The 18,839-nt window shown below is 42.5% G+C and overlaps 1 protein-coding gene across 1 annotated transcript in view; it reads right to left on the bottom strand.

Moving 5' to 3' along the window:
* SEC14L1 (SEC14 like lipid binding 1) overlaps positions 1 to 18,129 on the bottom strand; it is a 40,575-nt gene extending 22,446 nt beyond the window's left edge. The window contains 2 exon segments of the mRNA XM_056506030.1: positions 16,669 to 16,760; positions 17,984 to 18,129. Of these exon segments, the coding sequence (XP_056362005.1) occupies positions 16,669 to 16,731 (63 nt within the window). The 5' untranslated portion in view covers positions 16,732 to 16,760; positions 17,984 to 18,129.
* Between the last annotated feature and the right edge of the window lie 710 nt (positions 18,130 to 18,839).

Below are 18,839 nucleotides of genomic sequence, written 5' to 3'. Positions count from 1 at the left end.
AGCCAACTGCACGTTGGGGAAGCACAAACATCTTTAACAAACAGGTAGCCATCTCTCTGGAAGAGCCTCCCCTGTGGAGCAGCTCTGCAAGGACAAGTCCTGCAAGGACACGTTCAGGTGGCAGCCAGGCCCAGGCCCTGTCCCTGCAGCACAGCTCCCGTGGTCTGTGCAGTGACCTTCCCCTCACTGCAGCTCTCCACAGCAGCCCTTCCTCTGGAGGCTTCAGTGGCTTTTCTCTCTGCTGTGTTTTCACTTCATTAAATGTTCTCATTTACAAAGAGAGGAGTTATTCTCTTACTGCTGTGAAGCAAAGGCTGCTTGGCAGGCACTCTGTTCTAGAACTCTCTCTGGAAAAGATGGAGAAGGTTAAGGTTACACAGACTACAGCTGAGGCTTGTGGGGACTACAGAGAGCCCAGCAGCAGAGGCAGGGGCAGACCTGCCAGTGAAGGGCTGTGTATCATCCAAACAAAAATTTCCTTTCTGTACCATTTCTGCTCCTCAACAAATATGAGGTTGTTTAACAGTCCTTTGACTTCTCTGTAAATATTAGCACAGACTATTCCATGAAGATATGACTAGTCAGAGTGTAAAGAATACTGTGACTTACTTTAAAAGGAAAAGAGAGTTTAAGCTTTCCATTTCAATTTCTGCTTTAAAGTAGTGGTTTAAAGTGTTCAAATAGAACTAGAACAAATACAGTATAGCTTTTCCAGCAAGATTCACTGATGGTGAACCTGCTGGCTATCAGAGCAAGATCAACAAACAAAATGTTTGCTTAACAATTTATCACTGAACTGGATTAAGCAATTAGAAACTACATCAGGAAATACCTTGTGGAAGCAATTTGAATTAAAAATTATAACTCTCCACATGAAAGAGAGCTACTGCAGAGACTTTAAGAATTAAGACAAATTAAGCAGGCAGCAAGCATTCATTAAAAAGGAAGGCTCAGCTCCATCTTGGTTTGTTAAAAAAAACTAAATTACAATGTCCCACATTCAAATACACCTTTGTTTTAATACATTCATTTTACAACAGGAAAAGCTCTTCCACTCCATGCAGAGCAGAATTCCAGAGAAGAGAGGAAAATCCTGCCTTTCCAAGCAGAGCTGTACTTGGGCAGGGTACAGGCGAGGAGCAGAGCTGGCTCCATCCCAGAGCACTGCACTGAGTGCAAGGATTCCCAAAATGACAGCAGACATTCACCTGGTAAATGTGACTGGCCCCTCACTCTAAGCTACAGGAAAAAAAATTGCACAAATCTCCTTCCTCTCCATCACACTTTCCTACAACTGCATCCTGACCTTATTTTCCTTTGTCCCTCTTGTATCCTCCCTCCATCACAGTCCAACAAAGCATTTTACCCTGGAGTGGCACAAGTCATTCAAAAACACAATAGATTGTCTTCACCTTTTGTTCCATGGTACAATAAAATTTGGCCATTTAAGTATTAATGATGGCTATTAAGTGTGTCCAAGATAAAATAAATAACCCTTCTGTAAGTTACACCAAAAAAATCAATAGGACAAATCAATATCAGTAAGACAAACATTCTGCTCCATTTTAGAGGCTAAAGAGTTCCTGTTTACTACACAAGTGTAAGAAGTGACCTGGAATTTTCTAATTAAATGATCTTTAGTGCATTAAGAGTGTAAGTTTACAGCACTTTTCATATCCAGTCTTCCAAAGCAAAGCATTCCCAAGTAATTGCCCAAAATGGCCCAACTCCTCCTACTTGGCAGAAGTACATTCCCACCTTAAAGCTCAAACAATGGAGTTAGTCCAAGATTTTCATAAAGGAGGTTTGAAAGTTTTATATAATTATGCATCAAATCCTTGGACTACAATTACAGTGGCTTTTTTTCTTTTTGAAGTTCTGGGGTTTGTCTTCTTTTTTAATACACCACACAAACACATTATTATACAAATCAGACATGTACTAACAAGAATCTACTTTGCACAGATGTTGTTCGTGAGTTGTAATTCAAGGTTAATTATTCCTCAAACAGCAAGAGAAGCAATCTTGAGAAACAACCTTGGATGTTCTCCAAGGCAGAGATCAGGGCTTTCAGGTAGAGTATCTGGGAAGAGAAATTGTCAGCAGTTCAAAAACTTACTGCAGCATGATACTCAAATTCTTCAAATGCTGTATTTATGATACTGCACTGAAGTGGTGCTCAAATTTACAGCCCAGGTCTACATCTTCTTCTCAGAAGATCCAGGAGAGACTTCCCACACTGAATGAGGAGTCCTGATCTCCCAGATATAACAGGACCCTTACACACCACAAACATTGAAGGTCACTGCAGAAACCTTTCCATCAACACCACCATGGCTTCCCTGGGCCTTGTTTAGTCATGAAGTGCTAGAAGGACTTGTTCTTTTCAGTATTCTTGTCTCAAGAAGGCTTAACTGGCATAGCAGCCAGCAAATTCAGCTTGCTCAGATCACTTCTCCTTCTGTGGAATGGAAATGAAATTCCTGAGAAATCTCCATGAAAGCAGGAGTTGAGGAAAATTAAGACATCTGTAAAGCAGAGGTGGATAAGAAAACATTTCTTTTCCTGGCATTTACCAAAGTCATTAATTCCTGCCCTCAACAGCTCCTCTGTCACTCAAGGGTCCTGCATGGAAGAAAAGGTTTTATTAAGTGTACAGAAGAGCTTAATCTCTACTTGTCTTCTCTTGGTGCCTATACTTGTTTAAGGGGTTGTCTTGATTTATTCAGGTTCCACTGAAAAGGATTTCAGACTCTATAGTGCTGTGAACAACCCACTTGTGCCTTGCAAACATCCATAAGGAAAGAGGAAGAAAGGATGAGCAGATTTATTCCAATACATTTAAATTCACCCCTAGCTCGACTATACAAAGCCTCAGATTTCATTACTTCCTATAAAAAGAAGAGGGCAAGACTGCTCTGTCCATTTTTACATTTAGCTGTATTAGAAACCCACAGTACTTTCAAGTTAAGTAAATATCCAGTTAAGTTTCTTGCACATTTCAAATAGACTCTACCTGTTCAAGTGATCTTGTCTTCAGTGGATGTCACTGCTGAACAAACAATACCTATTTGTTCTACCAAACAGGTTAACAGCCCTGCCACATACTAAGCAAGCAATTTGCTGCTCAAATCCTAGAAACACAGCAAGAAACCTCTGAGCTTCACATCCATTGTGCAAATTCCTGAAAACAATGAGGACATTGCCCATAACCACTACAAAATAACCCAGTAATACAGACTCAAATTCAATAACTGCTTTGTGATCTTGTATGAAGGGCTTTGATTCAGTAAATTTAAAATCTCTATGGAGACAGGAAATAGCAGAGAAGTTATTCTTGTGCTTTGGCTCCACTAAGTTACTCTGAGACCATAACAATTCAGAGACAATTTTTTTGGTTCCTGGCTTCAAACAGCACTTACCACCACTCATCCAAAACAGGAGGGATGTGCAAGGGGAAGCTAAACAACCTTTCAGAACACAGACAGAACAGAGTTTTATCTCCACACAGCTCTGCAGACACAAGCCAGGCTACTTCACACCTATTTAATCTCTTCCAAGCCTTCTGTAGAGCAAAAGGAACAGCTTCATGTTAAATTTCAGGCATAACCATAGTTGATACACACAGCCAATCACAAAAATCATGAAACACCACTGAAATGGCGTTACAAAGGAAAGTGTAACTCGACAGCTCAGAGTGCTGCTTACACAGCACATCACACACCACCCTGGATTTCTGATAGGACTTTTCATGTGTTAAACTGCTACAAAGCACTTCCAAGTGAAAGCAACTGCACCAACACACAAACACTGGCATTTCTGCTCCTCTCTGTGGCTCAGGCAGCATTTCCATGGTTACAGTGTTGATCACTTATTAGCTTTAATTGCATTCCAAATCCAGACTAAACGCATTGCTTGGCATTTTAAACAGCCCTAAAGGCAACCCTGCAGGCCAGTTCTTGTAACCTGGCTTTGAGTCCCTTGAGGTGGAATGCACTTGGAATCAAACTCATTCTGGTTGGAAAAGACTGTTAAGAACATTGAGTCCAACCATTAACCCAGCATTGCCCAGTCCACCCTGAAAATACCACACTGCTCATTATATCCTTCAGGTCATTGCAAAGTGTCACTGAAACTGGACAGATCTCCAAGGAAACTCAGCACAGCACCCACATCACCTTCCCAAACCTTAGCACCCATTTTAGTTTGTTTTGCTTGTGTTTAAACCTCTTTCCTTTCAGGTCATCACATAGAAAAAGCATCAGGAGCCCTACTGAAACCAAAACATGACCCCAAACCACATGGACTTTTGGGACATGATCTCAGGTGTCAATCACAGGACACTGCAACAATTTCACCTCTGGCAGTAGCTGCACAGAATGTTTTGGAGAAATTCAGGCTAAGAATCAACTAGAAAGGGTTATGCATATTAGTATCACTTTCATCAGCAGGATTTAGAACTAATTTTCTACTGCTGTTAAGTTACAGCAGACATCAAACCCTGCCTACTATCAAAAAGAGAGTAACAATTTCAGGGGGGGAAAAAGCACGTTTCCTTGTAGTGATTTTAAAAAGTTTCCACACATTTCTGAATTTTAGATTACATTCTCTGTAAAGTAAATGCAAAGCAAAGAAGTGCTTATTTTTCTACCAGCACACAAACCAGAAATCAAAAGGATTTCACAGGCAGCTTATTGAAAGAATGCTCCATTTAGACAGCATATTCAACTAAATAGCAGTAAAACTCTCAGTTTATCCAAGGAAATACCTGCCAATATATGTTCATTAAGCATTCTTGACAAATTTGATTTATACTAAAAAAAAAAAAAAAAAGCATAGATTCACTTACGACTGCCCAAAACCAAATGCAAGGAAAGGGACAGAAGAAAAGGAAAAAAACAGGAGCAAAAATAACAACTTTCTGTGGGACAGGAAGGTCTGCACAAACTTCCTCTGAACGGCAGCATAAATGGGTTGGCTACAGAGCTAAGGATCCTCAGCCTTGGTTTTCAGGCATGAAGTTACTTTAATATTTCATTAAAATAATTTAGGCCTTATAAATAAAGCAGGAGATTCAGAACAGCTTATGAAGCAATCTTCTAGGTAAGTGGAATTTTACTGGTAGTTCACTGTGGTCACCAACCTACCAAGGCAAGCAAAGAGCCTCTTTCTGCACCAGAAGGAAACAGTCAGACACAGAAACCTCAATTCTCACCAGGGCTGTGACCAGACAAGTCATCCATGCAGGCAGGCTCTTTCTACACAGATCACTACTCTATCCCCCTCAGCTCCCATCCAACATCTGGGCATTTTCATTTCAAAAAGTGCCCAGAGAAGTTTTACCAGCAAGACTCCCATGGCCTGATGTTGCATGGAATGACACTGGAAGGGAACTGGCAAATAACTGCTTAAGAATCACTCTGCTACACACAGAGATTCCATCTTCATCCAGATAAAAATTAAATCTTTGATGATTTAATGCAATTTTATTCAAAGTTTTGATGGCAAAAGGTACACCCATTCAGCAGGTAGAACAAACTGGGGATAAAGGATGGGACCTGAAGACAAGGACTAACATTCCATCTTCTATCTGTAAAAGATCATCTTCAATAATCACAGACATGCCTCAACATGACTTTAATTTGAAGAGTGGTTACTTTAAAGCAGATCTGAGTCATCTGTGGTTTGCTTAAATAAATTTGCACAGGTGGAATTGTGTAATTGATTCTTGTATGGGAGCCTAAATGTCCATCTTCAGAGGACACCTTAGAGAAAGTGGACAGCTTGTGTAGGAGTTTGAGTTACACCTGCTTTGCCTTCCAGGCATACACAAGAGAATCATTGATTCTCTTCCTCTCTCTGGGAAACCAGAGGGGCCAAAGTGCCCAAGTGCCACTCCACTAAAGAGTGAGCAAGACAAACTTCAACTGCAGCCTCTGCACAATCCTGAGACACAAATCTCTAAAATGAGAAGCTGGAATAGAGAAGTTGGGCAAGTACCACTCCTTCCTCAAGAAAAACAAAAGGTTAAGGACAGAAAACCCAACACCACGCTGAATGCAAATAAAATAATTTTAATATTCCTTTCCTTTGGAGTAAGCTGGGAAAGCCTGATCATTCAGGTTAGGCTGGCTTATGACTGAGAGACCAGGATCAAATTGCTGGTTAGAAAACAACAGACATTGCTTTGGTCTAGACTGGAGGTGGAACACTGAGGACAGACTTTCCAGCTGTGCTGCTCCAGGCTGCTCTGCAACATCCACAGACCTTACCTGGCCTCGTGGGGGCAACAGCAATACCAGATGGACTTGCAATGCCACTGTAACTTGTTTCTATCAAGCACATTTGCAACACTGTTCTATATTCAGAGAGAAATGCCTGCCCTGCCCGTGTTCCAAGCTAGGCAGATGGAAATCAGTCTGGCCCAGAAGCCACGTAGCTCCAGGCACAACACTTTGTTTGACAGAATGTGCCCTGCAATTAGAGTCAACTTCAGTAGTTCCTACGAGAGGAAACTTGGCTTCTGACCCCAATTGCACAGGACACAACTCGTGTGGCTCAAGGTTAAAGCACTCTGGAGAAGAGGCTGACCTCCAAAAGAGCATCACAGCAAAGGCTGGCGACAGGCCAGGCAGAGCTTAAATGCCTGGAGACCGACACGTGATTACAGAGGAATGTGAGCTATTCCCAAGCACTTCCTATTTCTCTGCAAAAACGGCAGTACCCAGCCCTTTCCATAACACAGGAACATATCTTCCTGTGAATTTTTTGAGAGACATACATAAAACCAACTGTAACTCACTAAGCTTGTCCTACCGTTCCTTCTAATTACCATTCCTTGTCTTCCAGCAGCTGAACAATCACAAGCACGCTCTGTGTTGCCAACAGGCATTTCACAGGCACGGGGTATTGTCACACTGAAAGCAGAATTTGGTGCTTGGCTTCCCCTTTCCTTTTCCAGTTCACAAATTTCATGTCTGGTTCCTCTGCAGTCAGTTTTTTAAAATTCAGCTGCAATCCCAATGTGTCCACTGAGGATCTATTTTTAGAACAGTCAAATATTCCTTGCTGCTCTATTGTACCACGCTTAAGTCTCACTTTTATGAGCCCTATAATTAATATTCGTCACTTGTTTGGTCTTAGAATCACAGACACTTTCAATAAGAAGGTTACAACATGTTTAACATCTGGAATATGTTAGGTTATTTTAAATAAAATTATTACTGTGCAGACAAAATCTAATTTATGAGTGGAGGAGGACAGGATGACTACAGCAGTGCTAGAGTGTGGGCTCAGAAATCCTCATTAAACATTGCCTGAGAGGTTAAAGACTTGTACTACCACAAGGAAAAAAGTCTCCAGACTTTCCCCCACCCTCCATGAAGGTTCAGTGGAACAGGTTTGACTTCATTGCCTCAGACTTCACCCACCAGCTTTTCATTTGGCCCAGAGGCAATTGGCCTCTAAGCCCTGCACCAGTGATTTCACTCATCCAAGACTATCATTAGTACAGAGAGCTTCACCAGAAGAATACAAAATTCAAGATAAATAGCAAGGCCTTGGTATGGCTTTTGGACCAGCAAAATAGCAACTTCCAGGTGGAGAACAGTCATATTCTGTTAATCAAACCAATTTAAAAGTTCTAAGTACATCATTTTAAGTCTCGACCATTCACTAATGTCAATGGAATGTCATCCAAATGCAGCATGATAGGGTCTGGAGCCTGCACATTATTTATCTCAAGCTAGAAAGTGTAACCAAAAAGACCCCTTAGATGTATGATGTATCAGGAGACCCTCAAAAAGGTAAAAAAAAATGATGGTGGAAAACCAAGAGTACAGAGCAGCAGTTCCTCATGTGAAATCATCAATTACTGAACTAAGGCCACCAAGATGAAAATAAGTCATTTAAGACCTGAGGGAGGACGTGCTAAGATCTAAGAGGGCAGACAGCACAGACAGCCTGAGCCAGGCTGTGCTGCCTCTTCTGCCACAAGGAGCAGGAGGTGAGAGGCTGAGCAAGCTCTGCCAGCCCCAAGGGAAAGGATCCATCTCTCCACAGTGTGTCATGAAGCTCCTGCTGGAGGGTGTCAGCACAGAGCTCACTGGGCTCCAGAAAGGAACTGGGAGCACAAGGAATCAAGCACATGAGATGTTATTCCTGACAACGGCACATTCTGGACCAGAAGGGCTGTCAAGACACATTGCTGGAGGATGAGAGAGTATCCTAAGAGTGTTACCATATGTTTATCTCATTCCTATCCTCTCCCCTAGAGGCAGATACTGCCCTTGGCCACTGCCTGAAAGGCTGCACTAGCTAGAGAGGCCTCATGGTGCAATCCAGTTCTGTGCTTCTCATTAAGAGACAGAATAAAAATCCAGATCTCAATAACCAGGCAATACCAGTGCAAGATCCATTACTGGCATGGTACAACTTCTGCACCCCTGCATCTGCTCCCCAATAAAACAGACAGAAAACACCACCTAGCTTCAAAAGGTTAAGTCAATAAAAAGAATAGAACAGTCAAAAGTAATTTGATTCTTTTCTAAAAAGAAATTAAAATCACAGATTATAGACAATAATTTCTTTGATCTTCACCCTCCTTTACAGCAAAGAAATGCAAACAAAAGCATGAATCAGTTTAGTCAACACAGAACAAACAAGTTGAAGTGAAATTGCTTTAAATCCTTTTCATTACAACTTCAGTGGCTGCACCATGCACACCATGAAACACTTCAATAGAAATAAGTAATTTCATAGAGCCTTGAATTCAGTAATGAAGAACTTATCTACCAGCCAATGAACTGCACAGCAAAGAGAGTTTTGCAAATTACACAGTATAATTTACACACTGAATGAAATAGCCTGAAAAAATCATCCTCTGGAAAGGCTTCTGCTGCCTGGTATGGCTGAACTGGACCGAATGTCTGTGGCATTTGAATTTCACACTAAGTGAAGGGACACAATGCACACAAGAAAGGAAGTGCTCTCATCAGGAAGCTGCTCCCTTCTGCTGTGGCATAAACAACTCTAAATGGCACGTTGCCACCTGACCATCACCAGGGAAATACTCATTCTCACCAAATGAGATCTATGTTTGTCACAGAGATATGATCTAATATTACAGCAGCAGTAGGCACAGCAGAAAGTTATCAGACAGGCTGACATGGTGAGGTTTGCAGCTTTCAACTCCTCACAAATTGATCTGCATATATTCCAAAAAAGCATCTGTACTCAAGTTATGAGAGCATTAATACCAACAAAATGAAAACTGTTGTAATTATCCAGCAATTCATAACCCCACAGATTGAGATATTTACCTTCATCAATCTGACCATGACAAAACCTTGAAACAGTAACTTAAGAGAACCCAAACATGTACAATTAAGAATTAAAACAGTTTCAATAAAAATTCATTTTTAATGCAAAAGAGTAGCTTCTCTTTGCTCCCTCCCACGATCCCTCTGCTGTCACCAGAGTTAAAGCTGGTAGCCCAGTGATATTTTTATTTTCAAATTTGCTGATACATAGAACCCCAAACTAATCATAATAAAGTAAAACCCAAGAGAAGTCCAAGATGGAAAATGCTCAAATGTGAAGTTTTACACAAAGCAAGACAGGCAGCCAGTCCATTCACATGTGTTCCAGCATACAACATAGAAATTTTTAATTTTAATTTTTCTGAAGCAAGGACAGAGCCCCCTTTATGCCAAAGCAACTCACACAACCCACAACTCCAATCCATTAAGTGCAATTTGCAAGTACTTTGCACTGCTAAATAATACCTGAAGACTGCTGAATCAGGTTTCTAATGGCCCCTTCACTTAGTGTTACAGCAAGCAGCTTCTGCATTTTTCAAACTGCAGATCCCTAATTATTCCCCAACGGAATCAGGGCTCCCAGAGTGCAGCCCTAGTGACAGATGCCCTGCTGACTCCTCTTTCCTGCAGCCAGCTGCCAGCAGCTCACCCACAGCACGGGGGGGACAGCACCTGCCCCCACAGAGGTGCTCAGCAGCCTTAAGGGAGCCCAGCGAGGAAATTGGGTTGACAAGGAATTTATCTTCCTTTCTTCCAAGACAGCTCTGGCCCAGCCTGTGTCCCTAGGCTGGCTGGCTGATGAAAGTGTCTCTGCAAGAAAGCAAGAGCAGCAGCCTGTGCATCAGCTTAGCTCCAATGGGAAAGCACATTTTGGTGCTATTTCTCTGACCCTTAGAACACAGAGGCCGTGAACCACAAGCTGAAAATCTCTGTGGACTGGGCTGAAATCAGCATGACTTGAGCAAAAGCTATGCAGAGAAAAGTCAAGAACTTGAGAGCTGATCTCAAATTGTGATGGCTCACTGCTGGCTTGTAGTCCCTTGGCAGTGCTGCCCCACGCTGCAGCAGAGCCCAGAGGATGCCATGCTGCCACCAGCACTGCCACCAGCACTGCCACCAGCACTGCCACCAGCACTGCTCCTTGGCAGGGCTCTGGTCTCAAACACCACTGACTGACTGCTGATGGCTGAGACCAGCTGCAGTTCAACTGTGACAAAGAAAAATCATTAAACTACCTGCAACAGGCCTTACTTAACATTTTACATGAGCTGCTAACCTGACCTATCTTAACTCTACCACAAAAATGAATTAAAGTGTTAAATAATTCAGCTTAACATCCTAGTTCTTCATTTAGAATACAAGCACAGTATTTTAAAACTACATGAAAAAAAATAGAAGACAAATTCACTTGGGAGAAAAAGAAATAGACCATTTAAGACCAACCTGTAATTAATTTTAACTTGAGCTAATTAACAGCTTTCCTTGCATATTCTCAGAAGATTCATTTTACATTCAGAATGCAACAGCTTAAAGATTCCATCACTGGCCTCCCTCCAGGAACATACTGACTCCAAAGAAAGTTCAAAGCAAAAGTTCAATCCTGGTTACAACAAATACCCCCTCAATTCTGGGTCCCAGATTCTGGACTCTGACTGAAGGTGCTTTATGAGAAGTCTTCAGGCAGCACAGACTGCTCAAGCAATATGGAAACACCTCATTCTGATCTCTAAGCAACCTCTGGCTTCTCACTGGATATGGTTTTTTAATCAATCCCAAAAAAAAAATCACCTTATATCTTTCCCACAAAGCTTTGAAGCCTTTCACACATGCCTCTTAACTGTTTAACCACACATTAGACCATGAGCAGGAAGTCAAACCTTCTCCAGACTGTAACTCTAGAGCCCTGAGTGCCCAGGACTCTGCAGGATGTGTAACCTCTTCTCTTCTGCCAGATTCCCACATATTTAAGAGTTTTAACTCAAAGGCAACATCACTTGGCTGCATCAACAAATCCTGGAGCAGCACTTCACACCAGAGCTAAAACACCTGCAAAGGGTGAAAAGCTTGAGTGCTTTCAGAACAAAACACAAGAACTGTTTTGATACGTGTTTTCCTCCTTCTGACACCTTTCAGTGTGACAGCAGGTGGCTTAGCTTTTAAAGTGTAAAAAACTTGTTAAAAACTGACTCAAAGCTTTGGTGAACAAGAGAACTGCAGTATTCAGCCACACTCAGGTCATGTGTTTGCCCAAAAGAAAGGAAAAAAAACAAACAAAACAGCAAACCAAAAGCAGCCCAGTAAACCAAGCATGGAAATAGCTAAGCAGGTCACAAAATAACACATAAATTCCACTGTTAGCAGGCTGCTAAGTCAGTATTTTTCCCTAGTGCATAAGTGATCTCTCCCATTTGTTACCCTCAGCTCATCCCAAACAAGTGGCCAAATAATCATTGTGTGCTAACACAGGTACCACCACCACCAACCAGCAGTGAAACTACAGGAATTTAACAGAAATTCAGAAATTCCACACCAGGCTCTGCTCCACCACCATTTACCAATGCATTTCCAAGAGCAAAAAGGCTGAGTTTTCAACAAAGACAGGAAGCAGAGCAGATGAGACTCTGGGAGTTCTATAACAGATGAGAAAACAGCTCAGATTTTGGGAGCAGACACTCAAGTCTATTCCCTTCCCCAGGATTTAAGTATCCAAGACAAATTCTCAGCAAAGTGCACTGCATCAGGGGAATAAAATACTTCTCTATATATTTAAAGCCTACTTTGTGCTTGCAAAAGCACTTGCAGAAGAGTTTCCTTTTTCTCACCAACCTCTCAGCCCCTCTTCACATGATGTGTGAAATACATTTTTTCCAGGAAAAGAAAATGAGACTGGAAGGAATAAAAATGGTGAGTATTTATGAGCAGGTGTGGCACTTAGCTTGACACAGTTTGAATTTTTTTAAATGATTTCTTAAAGTAATAACTTTCATAGTGAAATAATAATGTACTGCTGATCAGGAAGCTCATTACAATCTAGATCAAGGAATTATACTTTGATTTGTCAATCTGGAAAAACAGATAATTTTTTTTCTAATCTACTCTTATCACTGGAGTATTTATTCCATTTACAGTCTTATTACTCACCTGTAATTTAAGGATACTTTAATTCATGAGATATACCTTAAGAACTATTTTTTAAATCTATAATGCCAAAGGGAGCCAGTCAGCATGATGTTCAAAAGCAGCAAATTTGAACCATTAAAATGATAATATAATCAAAGGCACTACACATTATACTTACTGGGACAGATTAATGTTTGAGATACTTCAGCTATTCCATCAGAACAGTGGCAAAATGGGAGATCGATTTTTAAAATTCACATTATTTCTGAAACCAAGTAATTTGTGACTGTAAATAGGACATTTTCTAAATGGGCTGAAGAGCAATACATTTTCCACAGAGCTTTCAGAAACTTAAAAAGAAAAATCCTGCTGGTCAATGGTTCAATCTAATGTGTGCTTTTTCAAACATCTTATTTCTTTTCTATTTGCATAAATTCCACCCTTGAAATGCCATTGCAACTGATTATTCATTATTTAAATTTACTTTGGAAATTAAACTCAAGGGGAATTATCTAAAGTATGTCAGACTGAAAATGAGCTGCAAATCTCCAAAGTTAATTTTAGCCTCCTGTGTTAAGGAAGATTCAAGTTCTTAACTGTCTTTTAATACTAGGAACTGCTTATTCAGCAAAGTCCTTGTATTACTTTAAATGTAAACCTCTTTAAGCTAATAGAAAAAAATTGAATCTGTAATCTTTGGAAGTTTTCTAAAAGCAGCTTCTCAGTTTTTCTGCAGTATATTTAACCTTGGTAACTTGACAAGTGAGTCTAAGTAAACAGCCATTTTTCCACATTTCAGCTGCTTCCAGCATTACGTAAACTGAACAGGAGGAGAAGTGAGATTCCAGTCAGTCTCCTGAACAGCTGTGCTTGCTGCTGCTCTGGGTGCTTTGTAAAATACATATCCACTAACACACAGAGATTCCAAGAAGTTAATTATGACAGATATTCCACAGAGCAGCCAAAAATCATCATGTCAGCTTTGGAAACTATTTGGTGAAATCATCTGGCCTGTGTTAGGTGTGTCAGACTAAAGTGTGGCAATTTCTAGCCTATGATTCCAGAATCTTTTCAAGTTTAGGAAATAGTTTCATTAAAAGATTTGCATCTTAAACATTATCTGGAACCACACAATTTGCCAGTAGAAGGAAATCTTCAAGGGAAGTTGCTTATATTAGATTTTACACAGCTGGACCTTAATGATGAGGGAAGGTTGGAAGCTTTGAAGCAATGGATGTCCCCACTCTCTCTCCCAGCCTCAGCCTCACCAATTCCCAGTTGGGAGATAAGGGGCCATGCCTTAAGGATACTGTCATAGAGATATATTAGGGTTCAACACACGAGTTTTGGATTTCAGTGCAGGAAGCATAAGAAAAACTTATTTTCAACACCAGTTTAACTTAGGAAAAGAATTTTGACTCTTGTCTATTTTAGAAGTCTTTATATCATAATTGCCTGCAAAACACTTCTCTCTTGACAATCTTGGCTTAGATCAAAGTGGAATTAAATCCAGTTTTTTGTCTTAATATAGAGCTGCAGTAACACTTCCCAAAGAACAAAGTTTCCTGGGAACACACTAGAGCTGCATGAATGGAATGCTGATTGTGCTCCATTCTCCCTCAAGTACCTCTTGGAAACCCAGGAAGGGGGAAGTGGGAAATTCGGAAGTTTGCACTGTAAATGACTCATTCTGCAAGTGGCATTCACTCAGTGGCTTCTCGAAAATCAGAATTAATGCTGATTTCTCTATCTGAAGGCTAAATATTAGATTGATTTAATGAGTTCCAATTTGCAATTGCAACATCCAGGAAATCTTCCCAGTGCACATGGGCTTCACTGACACTGGTGAACTTCATTACTACTCCAGAGAAAGAATTACCTCTGGAGTTCCACAGAATGCCCAGGGAAGGGAGGACAACTGGCCAAACAGAATTTTTAAAAGTACTCAGCACCTGAACAAAAGATGAGATCTCACACAAGAGCCAGGCCAGAAACAGTGATTGTTTTTAAGACAACTTGGCACACAGAACCCTGCTGCCACATTGACCAAAATTTTCTTGAGAGATTTTTTTTTACTGCGAGATCTCTGGGTGTGGGTTCAAACCTCTGTTTGAGGACACATTCTGTCAAGGGCTGGGTGCAAGTAAGAGAGGGACAGAGGAAAATCAAACAACTCATAAGTCATTTATTGGGGAATTTAAATTCAAGCTTGGTAGACACCAGGCTGTTCCTCCTTTCAGTAGAGCTGCTGGCACTGTTAAAATAACATTATAGCACTTTCCTTTGTTGAGAATATGCAACGTAGTACTTCCACTTTACTGAGCACAGAATTTGACACAAGTATTCCTTCCAGAAATACTTCATCAACTTATGCAATCACTGTTCAACCAAGGAGAAACAGTAACAAAGCAGCAACAAAAAGCATCAAGATTGTATATACTGTTTATATTCTTCCCAGAATCTGGCTCATGGACTCCTCTACACATTTCAGGAATGCATGGACAGTTTTGATGGATCACCAGCAGGAATTTTACAAGTTTTAAAAATCAGTAACAGCAGCAACATGGCAGGGGGAGGATGTTCATCCAGGGCTCACATTCTGAACAAGTACAAGTGATAACCCACTGTTCTGACACAGACTAAATAAACCAGATGGATTATTGCTCAGCTACACTTCCAGTCTCAGAAAGGATCCTGTCTGGCTGTTTCTTTTTACAAGCATTCTTCTCCTCTTAGTTCACTTTTAATTTTTAACTATTACTTTATCCTAGTTGCATATTCTACTATAGCTTCTTGTTTTCTAAAGAAAAACTTTAATGTAAGGGAATACTTTATATTTGTTAAACATTATTCTTTAGATATATCTAAGACTCAGAACAGTTTGAGAACTCTCAGCAAATACTAATAGTCAGAAGTGTTTCTAATTACACCCAGCAAAGTGCTGTGGACAGTTCTGATGTCAGCATTTTGACTCAAAATATCCTTGAAGAAATAACTCAAAGGGAAGCATTTTTGCCTTCAATTCAGCAGCAAGGTAAAGACTCATCAATTTAGCAAACAGCCAGGGAATTTCATTTAAGAAACTAATTTTGGCTCATTGATCTACTGCAGGCTAAAGTTACAGATACCATCAAATTTCACTGAGAGACCACCTGAAGCCCAGCTGTCAGAGTTACTGAAGGCATAAAAGACCTTACACATATCACAGTTGGCTTCTTCACTGCTCAGCAAAATAACAACTCCCTGCCTTGAAGTGTCTGCAAGAGCAAGACCTACATTTATAACACTGGAGGCAGCCTAAGGAATAAGATAAAGAGAAATGCAAGTATTCCCTGTAGGGTGATCTCATCCTTTTTTGCCCTGTGACTGCAAAGGATCATTTCTGTAAGGAACCCTGCACTCCAAACCACGTGATTTATCTAAATATTTACACTATGAGCATTATTAAAACTCTACTCTGAAGCCATTAAACACAGCACTTTCACCAAGTGAAATCAAACAATTATTATTTAGATTACAGTTCACTTTTAACTGTTTTTATCAGTGAAAAGCTCCTTAAATGCTCTTTGTAACTAGTAAGAGCCTCACAGCTGTGGTTTCAACTGAATATACTCTAAAATGCCAAATACCTATTTCCACTCTGTTTTCTAAAAGGAGAGAAAGGAGAGGAAAAAAAAGGGGGAACCTAATTAAATTTCTTTCTTTTCATTACTATTTGTACCACTATCACACCACTTAGCAACACACACCCAAAAGGCTTTTTGTTCATCTCTCTGGCCTCCCTACCAAGCTTTTTCTTCTCTTCCCTCAAAATGTTCCCAGTGTCCTTTCTCCCTTTTCATTCAGCCATATCCTTGCTTTCATGGCTTTCTCTAATCCTGTAAATACTACAATGATGAAGACATAACCATAATAATGTTTTAATCAGTGTACATGACATTTCCTCCTGTTCTAAAAGAGTCTGCCCCCAGTAATCAACTCCCAGTACACTTCAATCTTACTTTTGCTCCATACACCCATAAACACTATCTAAACTTTGGCAGAAAAGGAAAGCACGTTAAGAAAATACTCTGGGCAGAGAGGAAACCATTGAAACACACAGCTCTCACAGCTCACATCTTGTTTTCAGCTTTGTATGTTCTACAGCATCTATCAAACAAAGCCCAGCAAGTACTCAGCAACACAAGGAACTGTCAAAAAGGAAATTACAGCAAAAATTAATACTTACAGCCATAATTAACTCAAAAGGGTGTTTATACACCCTCACGGGTGACTGGTACTTCTGCACCATGGCTGCAGTTTAGTGAGATCAACTCAAACCTGAAAAAGAAATTTTTAAAACCATCTGTCAGACGTAGGAAGCCATTTTCAATTTTCTCTTGCAATTAGTCTGTGCGTGGTACCACGCTAGCAATTCCACAGGAAATCCTTCACAATTCCCTGACAACCTTTTTTAAGGCCCAACAGGGGCCCTGAAAAGCTATATATATATTTCTGTCAGAAATGACTTATCATTTCTTCCAAGGACTACATAAAATTAGCACATTTTAAGTTCACTTTTAGTAACAAATCTTCAACATATTTTATGACTCTTTGTCAGGATGGTGACATTTCCTGTGCTGCTGCTGCTGAGAACCAAACACTGACACATCCCAGCGACAGGCACAAAAGCATTTCCCAGTCCCCCAGCACAGTATGTGGGCTGCCCTGCTCAGAGCAGGGATTGGGAGGAAAAAAAAAACAAAAAAAAAAAACAAGAAAGAAACACAAAGCACAAAAAGGTTAAAAAGTGTTAAAAATGCTTGTTTGCAGAAAGAAGGAAAAAAAAAGTAAGATTACTAAAGCACACTGATGGATCAAAGGCATTCCTCGATCATCTCCAAAAAAAAATTGAAACTTTTGAGAGAGAAACTTATGAGATAGTTGGGGAAATAAACTTCGAGACAAATTCCACTATGCGGCCAGGAAAGATTCACTGGCAACGCGGAGAGGAATTACTCCAAAGGCTTCGTGCCTGCTTCTACCCAGCAAAGTGCTTGACCCGAACTCTCTCGACTGCAATTACGTTTATTGAAAAATTCTGGCAGTAGCTCTCGCCTATGAATCGCGGGCTGCGAGCCAGATTCATTTTAGCGAGAGATGGGTTTGCTACAAGTTCGCTTCACGTTTCTGTCCGTGAGCGGCTGCGGGAGCGCTCCCGTCCCCGGAGCCAAGAACAACCCCCCGAGCCACAGGAAAGTTCTCCGACATCCCAGCCCCGGGAAGAATTTACCCATGACTACCCCGCTTTGTAAAAAAATAACGAACCCACCCGAATCAGCACAAACCCTCTCTAATCCCCGGACAAAACGAGTTACACAACAAAGAAACTCCGCGTTCCTCCCGCCGCGGCGGAGCCGGGACAGCCCGGGAAGGGACGGGATGGGGGGACACCTGTGACAGCGCTGAGCTCTGCCAAGGGACCAGGGACAGCCCGCGAGGGGACGGGACAGCTGTGACAGCCCCGAGCGACCGGGACAGCCCGCGAGGGAAGGAAGGGACACCTGTGACAGCGCTGAGCTCTGCCGGAGGGATCCGAGAGGGGACGGCACGGAGGGACAGCGGTGACAGCCCCGCGCTGCCCTGGAGGGATCCGGGACACTCCGGACAGGACGGGACACCTGCGACAGCCCCGCGCTGCTTCGGAGGGATCCGGGACAGGACGGGACAGCTGTGACAGCCCCGCGCCGCCCCCGAGGGACCCGGCCACAGCCGCCTGCCCGGGGCGGCCGGAGCGCAGCGGCCGCGGCGCCGCCGTCACCCGCCCGAGGACTGCGACCCCCGCCCCACCACCGCCATCATCACACCACGGGCAGCGCCGACCGCCCCTCGGGGCTCCCGGCGGGGAGAGGAGGGACAATGGGGAAGTTGCCGCGGGGCAGGGCGGCGGGGCCGGGGGACGCGGGGCGCGGGCGGGGCCCGGGAGGCTCGGTGCCGTCCTTACCGCTCGGAGCCGGCCGCGCTCTCCCCTCATGCCGCCGGGGCAGCGCCGTCCTGCGCGGGAGGGGCGCGCGCCGCCGCCTGTCGTTCGCGGTGCCGGGCGGGGGCGGGCCCGCGCCTGCGCGCTGCCGGCGGCGGGGGCGCGCGGGGCGCGTGCGCAGTGAGCGGCGCGGGGCGCGCGGCGCCCGTGAGGGGAGAGGCGGCTGTGCCGCGGTGGAACGGGCTGGGTGGGAAAGAATCCTAAAGGTTTTATCCGGTTTCACCCCCTGCCGTGGGCAGGGACAGCTTACACTGGAGCAGATTGGTTCGGGCACTGTCCAGCTTGGCCGTGGGCACTTCCAGAGCCGCAGCTGCTCCGTTCCACTGCCTCACCGCCCTCACAAAGAAGAATTTCTTCCAAATATATAATCACAGAATCGC

Source organism: Oenanthe melanoleuca, chromosome 18 (assembly GCF_029582105.1).
Source record: "Oenanthe melanoleuca isolate GR-GAL-2019-014 chromosome 18, OMel1.0, whole genome shotgun sequence".
Lineage (NCBI taxonomy): Eukaryota > Metazoa > Chordata > Aves > Passeriformes > Muscicapidae > Oenanthe > Oenanthe melanoleuca.
Note: the sequence above shows the minus strand (reverse complement) of the source record. Positions and strands in the feature narration are given on the sequence as shown.